At 41.4% G+C, this 7,252-nt stretch overlaps 1 protein-coding gene across 2 annotated transcripts; it reads left to right on the forward strand.

The window, feature by feature from the left end:
* Nucleotides 1-6,942, forward strand: LOC119366262 (VIN3-like protein 1). Of its 2 annotated transcripts, none has more exons than XM_037631960.1 (4): nt 1-44; nt 3,428-4,039; nt 4,895-5,202; nt 5,305-6,942. In XM_037631960.1, the coding sequence occupies exons 2-4, from the start codon at nt 3,609-3,611 to the stop codon at nt 6,411-6,413; spliced, it is 1,848 nt and encodes a 615-aa protein (XP_037487857.1). In that variant the 5' UTR covers nt 1-44; nt 3,428-3,608; the 3' UTR covers nt 6,414-6,942. The 2 variants fall into 2 exon arrangements, with proteins under 2 accessions (XP_037487857.1, XP_037487865.1); XM_037631968.1 differs by lacking the exon at nt 1-44 and adding an exon at nt 1,308-1,401.
* The last annotated feature ends 310 nt before the right edge of the window (nt 6,943-7,252 follow it).

Raw genomic sequence — 7,252 nt, forward strand, 5'->3', positions numbered from 1 at the left:
GCCGCCGCCAGGGGACGGTCGCGTCGCGGCAGCAGGATCCAACGGTACGGTACTGGCTCCCCCGCTCTGCTCCCCCCTGTTCGCAGGTCGATTCCTCCTCGTGGGCTTCGGTTCGAGCTAGAAACGAGCCGGGGAAACGGTGGTGCTCGTTTGCTTCGGCTGGCGATGGAACCGCGGATTGTGCGGTGCTGCGTGCTGGAGGATTCTCTTATCCTAGCTACGCTACAAATTGATTGAATCCCTTGCCGCGCTATCGCGTGCTGCCGCCTCTTCTTCTTCTCTTCTTTGCCTTGGTGCGTGTTTAGCTGGTTTTGCGTGAGCAATCAAGGACATGCTTCTGCTATTGGGCGTCGAGAAACTGAGCGAGCGAGGGTAGCACGCGCGACATTGCTTTGCGGAAATCCTAGGTTGTTATTGCACCATTGATGAGATCGTGGCATTTGATTTGGTGATTCATTAATGCATCACGAAGATGGCTAGATAAAGCATCTAGCCTCTGCATTAGGTCGGGGCGTACCATGCACATATGGTAGTTGAAGTAAACAATTGTTTGTTCGTCATTTGCCTGGGCAGGCAGGCATGCTTATGTCGGTTTGATTATGATTATAGTTGCTGTTTATGAAATCGCTGGGTAGTTTCGGTAATGGTTCCCTAGGAACATTGCCAACTTCACGGATTTACAGTTCATTGTGGGTTTCCTTCTTCTTTTTGTTGTCGATGGAAATTGAAATCGCTGGGTAGTCACATGAATGGTTCCATACGAACATTGCCAACTTCACGGATTTACAATTCATTGTGGGTTTCCTTCTTGTTTTGTGTTGATGAAATCGCTGGGTAGTCACATAAATCATTCCCTACGAACATTGCCAACTTCACGGATTTACAATTCATCGTGGGTTTCCTTCTTGTTTTGTGTCGATGAAATCGCTGGGTAGTCACATAAATCGTTCCCTACGAACATTGCCAACTTCACGGATTTACAGTTCATCGCGGGTTTCCTTCTTTTTTTGTGGCATTGGCTCCCAAAACTGATTAACCTAAAACTTTTGTTGCATGGATACTTCCATGAATCTGGTATTCCCAAACGGCATATGTCTGGATGTTCCCTAACGACATATGTGGGGATAGAGGACTACTAGTTTTCCTTCTTTATCTTTTTAAAAATATGGGGTTACTTGGGGGTATTTTTGGCTAAATACATTCCAATAAGAGGCCATTTCAGGCCCAAAGCAAACTATCCCTTTGCCTCAAACCCTAGCCAAACATTGAGTTAGAGCATATCAGTTTGGAGCACGCCGCCGCCGCTGCCTGCAGCTGTCGCCGCCGCTCCACGGCTCCACCAGCTGTCGTTTGCCTCTTCTGGACACCTCCCACGCCGCTTCTTCCGGCGCTATTTCATAGGTAAGCTCTGCGGTGTCAAGCATTAAATTGTGTAATTCATAGTTACCAGATCCGCTCGTTATATGGTCGATCCTTGATCTCGATCGATAGATCTACATCAGGGTTCGAATTCGGAGCAATTCGTTCCCAAGTTGACTCCCGATTTGTGACCTTCATGGACCCAAGTCGGTCATTATGACAATAGTTCGTGCTGCTGCCATCACTGCCTGGATCTGCCGCTTCCTTTGCCGCTTTATAGTCCTGGTTCGGTCATTGTTCGAACACATCTATGACCGTCGCGTCGGTGCTTTCCTTGAGGAGAAGCAAAGGTAGTTGTCACGATGGGTAGGAGCAGCAGGGAGGCATCACGGTAGGAGCAGCATGGGCGACAGAGGTCTGCAAAGAGCTGGATGGAGGTGGAGCTGGCATGGTACATCAGAAGGGGGCAGAGGAGATGGGGGAAAATCAATGGAGCATGTGGCTGCGGGTTGAAGATAGCTCAATGCCTGAAAGCTGATGAGAGCGCTTGTTTGTGAGTACTTGTGATTTTTCGTAGCTGGTTCGGCCCAATCAACATGTGATAGGCATCTTTCTTCTCCATTTTACTCTGTCATGAAATCAATGGAAGTTTTCTTGGCGCTTGTGAGTCCATGTACTCCAGCTCCGATTTGCGGACCCAATCCTCAAGTCGTGAATCGTAGATGTATACCTTCTGATGCACTTGCTCTTTGGTCTTAAGACTAAACATGTGCAAATTCACCAGACGGACTCAAAGAAATCAGGGGAGTTGCTCTATTTGCAGGAACATCAAACACAACTCATATTGTAGTTGAGAAAAAACACATCTGAAGTAGAGTCAGCTGCATTTTTACAGGAACCAAACACAACCACATTATATCTACTCATGAGTCATGAACTCCTGGCGCTGTGGGTCTTCAACATGTCCGTATCAATCCTTAGTCCTGAATGAGGAGATCTGTATGCTCCATTTTCACTGCTAAAGTGCTAAACAACATCCAATTGGATCCTGGTGTGCTGTCTATGTAATTGGCTTTTCAGGTTCTTTGCTAGTTTCTATTGCATTGCTCTGTTTTTAAAGAATTATGGGCTTGCTATTTGTTAGTTGTTCTATAGTATGTTTGATACACAATTTGTTGATCTCTTTCCATTAGGGGTGAAGATGGATTTTTCTTTTAACTGAATGTCAATTTTTCTTTCTTTTTGTTATCTGCCACATGATAAAAAAAAGGACAGACCCAGTGCATAGAAGCTAGATGATACTAAAATATTTGAGTTATTTATTAATCCCTCTGTCCCTACAAAAGGTCTTTTTGGCCTTCTCATGTTCTCCAAAAGACCTCAACAATTGATTGCAACCACAACACATTAGTAAAAGATGCTCCAAAATAATATCATGATTGTTGTTACACTATCTAGTACTTCTGTTTTCAAAGGTTTAATCTTATTATTTTATATTTTTTAACATGTGGTCAAAGTCGACTGCACGGCAAAAGGATTTCTATTTTAAGACTGGGAACTAGTGGGTTGTATCTACTACCTGACATATCTGAAGCACTGATCATACTCGCTCCTTTTGTTCAGTTTAGCTGTTGCTCTTTAACAGATAGCTTCCCTCCCTTCAAGTGGATTGTTTCAATTTCTTTCTATTATTAAATTGACCTGGAAGTCCCTTGATAAATGATCTACTAATTCTTTGGATATTGTATTCTTCTGTATAATCAGTGAGATACTTTCTTGAACATAAGGAAAGTTTGGTGGTAGCAGTCATTCTAAAGGTTTTTTGTATTCTGAACTCATTGTGTATAATGTGGACAGCTATATCTTTGGTTGCCTTTTAGATTCATATTGTATAGTTATGCATCAAAGATTCTTCCCCGAGTTAATTATTTCTGTATTTCTTTTTCTTATGGATTTCTTGCGGATCCCTCCTCTGTTGATTATGTGACATTTACTGTTGAATGCTGGATTTTGTGTTCTGAGTAGCTATTCTTCTTGCTGATAAAAAGTATACCATGTTATATTTCAGTTACTGGACATTGATTATGCTTGGTGGATGAGGATGCCACAATAAAGAGGGTGGGGGGTTCGATAAGGTTCTTGTCTTGAAGCTATCCAGTGAGGGTTTAGAGTTGTTGCCTTTGAAGACTACAACCCATGCTAGTGAATAAATTGAAAAGGGAAGGTGGCTGGTGAACTTGAGTTAAGACATGTCCAAATCTACTCCTGTTAAAGCAAGCAAGAATTCTGAATTGAAGAAATCTACAGCCATCTTAACAATAGCAAATGGCCATGCTTGTAAGAAGGATGCAATTGGTGGAGAGCATCCTGTCCATGACATCAAGTCCACTGGTACTTGGATCTGTAGAAATTTGGCCTGTAAAGCTGTTGTAACAGCTGAAGATTCTTTCTGCAAGAGGTGCTCATGTTGTATTTGCCATCAGTTTGATGACAATAAAGATCCTAGTCTATGGTTGGTTTGTGCATCTGAAAATGACGACAAACAGTGCTGTGGTTCTTCTTGCCATATCGAGTGTGCCCTCCAACAAAAGCGGGTGGGATGCTTTGATCTTCAAAAAATTATTCATCTTGATGGGAGTTATTCATGTGCTTCATGTGGGAAGATATCTGGGATACTAGGGTAAGTACATGTTCATTTTATTCTGTAGATCTCGTTATCTTCATCATGCTTCTCATTTGCTTCTTGTCCTTGCTTCATTATTGCATCGTTAGTCCCTTGGACTAAAATGAAGTTACTTCGGAATATATAGCCATATTATTTTGAGTTAAATTATCTCATATCATAGTGCTGTTCAAAATAGCTAGTAGCTAATTTGGAATAGTTATATGCACTTGTTTCTTTGACAAGTCACAGGTCTTATTGTTAACCCATACATGATTTTCTCAGTTAGAAATCTGTGAAGGAAAAGGAAGCCAGATTTTCTGTATCATTATTTATAGTCAGCATGCACCGTTTTTCTTTGGGACGGTATTAACACATACCATTCAACTCAACTAATAATTGGGAACATGCCAGTTGTCTTTGCATTGGCCCTATGAGCTGGCTCTCCAGTATATGTAACATCCTTTTACTCCAGAAGCAATGGTCTCCTGTTAGTACAAATGATAAAATGATTGGGCTTGACAAATACCTGAAGCTGTCTTTTCATATGAAGCAAATCAATTAGAGCAGGAAATTTGGACGAGTTTAGCATGCATAATACTCTATACCCAGCATATTTCCTTTTATGAAGTTACATATCTCAGTGTTACTTTCTACAATTTCACCACAAATTCTACTTCGTACCAATACATGCATGTAATAATTAAATATATTAGTTTTGTTTTGTTTGAAATAACTGTCATGTTTTATTTTTCTTAGCATCAATTTGCAGCTAGTATTCACTTGTGACATTATTGAAAATTTGAAATGCTTGTTATGTTCCATGATTATTGATCAATTTGTAAAGTTGACATGAATGCTACTGCCTGGCAGTTATTGGAAAAGGCAATTAGTGATTGCAAAGCAGGCTCGCCGAGTTGATATACTCTGCCACCGCATCTATGTGAGTTATCAGTTGTTGGAGGGTACGAGCTGTCATACAGAATTGCATAACATTATTCAAGATGCAAAAGCAAAACTTGAATGTGAGGTCGGTCCACTTGATGGAATGTCGGCAAAGATGGCACGTGGTATCGTAAGCAGGTTATCTGGTGGTAGTAATATACTGAAACTTTGCTCTCTAGCGATTCAAAAAGTTGATGAGTTGTTGAGTTCTCCATCTCCAGGCTTGCATGTTCGAGGTAATGACCTTCCTTGAATAAATACAAGGTTCTAGACTGCCATAATAATTGTCATGGTGATTCTGCATAATTGTCATGGTTCTATACTTGTTTGTTTTGCAGGTTCATTACCAGCTGCGTGCAGATTCAAATTCGAAGATATTACATCGTCTTCCCTTGTTATCATCCTAAAAGAAACTAAATTAGCATCACCGGACACCATCAAAGGTTATAAGCTATGGTACTGGAAGAGCAGAGAGCAACCAAGCATGGATGAACCTGTTATTTTGTCAAGAGATGAAAGAAAAATACTTGTTTATAACCTCGCCACATGCACAGAATATTCCTTCAGAATCATATCATTCTCAGATGCTGATGCGACCATTGGGCATTCCGAGTCTAAATGTTATACTGCAAGCAAGGAGGTATTTGTCAAATCTGTGACCCAGAAGGCCACGGGAATATGCCCGCAGACGCAGACAACGGATAGGAGCCAGGCTTGTATGTCCACTGGATTTAGGATCCGAGATGCTGGGAAGATCTTGCGGCGAGCTTGGGCTGAAGAAGGCTGTTTTGAGGATATGTACGAAGGTTCATGTGACATAAGTGCCACAGAAGCAGACCAGGCAGAGAACAGTGAACAGGGTCATATGTTATCTGGTGCATGTCGCAAACTTCAGTTCAATGCATTTTCTGTCCCTGACCTAAATGCACCCATGCCCATGGACATAGACTCTTCCCCTGAGAAGAGCTATGATTTAAATAACAGACTTTTTAGGTCAAATGACAGTGGTGGCTCAGAGGCTTGCGAGGCAGTCTGGAGCGCGGAGCCGGCTGCTGTTGAATCTCGGCCAGGAGGCAAGGCAAAGCAGCCCAATGGTGCTCAGAATGAAAGCTGTGAGCAGGATGGAGTTTCAGCCATCTGCCGCCAAAAGCAACTTCTGAAAAGGCCTAGAGTTCTGGATGAGGACTATGAGTACTGTGTGAAGGTGATACGGTGGCTGGAGTGTGACGGGCACATAGAGACTGATTTCAGATTGAAGTTTTTGACTTGGCTGAGTCTAAGATCGACTGAGAATGAGCATAGGGTTGTGAACACATTCATCAAAACACTAATCAAAGAACCAAGCAGTCTGGCTGAGCAGCTTGTTGATTCTTTCGGAGAGATGATAAACTGCAAGAGACCAAAAGTAGGTTTCGGCAGTGAGCTATGGCATTTGGACAAACAATAACAATTCAAGAGTTCGCTAACTCATTGGTATTCTATAATTTTTCCGATCAAGGGCAGTGAATTCCGGTTGCTTCTGTCGCCCAAAATGAGAATGAGGGGGTTAGGTTCATAAACTTGATAATCACCGCACCGACCCAGCTATCAGATTATTACCATACCTTATAAGTTCAGATCAGAACGTGCACAATTTTCTTGAGTGTCATCATTTCGACCATTACCATACCTTATAAGTTCAGATCGGAACATGCACAATTTTCTTGGGAGTCGTCATTTCGAGCCTATGGGATTAGGATATTTGATTTACTTAGAAATTCCTATCTTCTTGATTCTACTTAGGAAAATCATTTTAGGCGGAAAATAGACTGCATTGAAAGATTCCTGTTCCACCTGTAAGTAGTGGAAACAATTTTATATTCTCATTGGTTTAGTACTCTATATTCTGTCCGAGCCCTGGAAAAAATCTTATATGATGTCATGTATGGCTTACATGTGCTTGGGACCTCTTTTTCAGTATGGATGATTTTTTGGTACTAGATGTTGGCTAGGATATATTTGGCTGGTATAAATGTTTGGTACTACCTGTTTTTTAGTTTACTAGAACAATGTTCGTGCGTGGCAACGGAATATAAATATTCTAGTAGGTTAGCTTATGATTTACATTGTGTAAATAAATATTCATCAAATTCTAACCATGAATTACTTTGTATTTTGATTAGAAGTTTGGTAAGTAAAGTAAAATGGAATTGGTTTAGAATGCAAGTAAATTAAGGTGATTGATTATCTGGACGAAGGGGTGGTGGGAAGAAAGGTGAATGAAACCTTACGTTCTTTTTCAAGTAG

The sequence above is a fragment of the Triticum dicoccoides genome, chromosome 1A (genome assembly GCF_002162155.2).
Source record: "Triticum dicoccoides isolate Atlit2015 ecotype Zavitan chromosome 1A, WEW_v2.0, whole genome shotgun sequence".
In the NCBI taxonomy this organism is placed as follows: Eukaryota; Viridiplantae; Streptophyta; class Magnoliopsida; order Poales; family Poaceae; genus Triticum; species Triticum dicoccoides.

What these genes read in the sequence shown, in the direction of transcription:
- LOC119366262 (XM_037631960.1), top strand. Translation starts at nt 3,609, where the DNA reads ATGTCCAAATCTACTCCTGTTAAAGCAAGCAAGAATTCTGAATTGAAG. An exon ending in AAGATATCTGGGATACTAGG is followed by an intron (nt 4,040 to 4,894) that starts GTAAGTACATGT and finishes ACTGCCTGGCAG; the next exon opens with TTATTGGAAAAGGCAATTAG. An exon ending in TCCAGGCTTGCATGTTCGAG is followed by an intron (nt 5,203 to 5,304) that starts GTAATGACCTTC and finishes TTTGTTTTGCAG; the next exon opens with GTTCATTACCAGCTGCGTGC.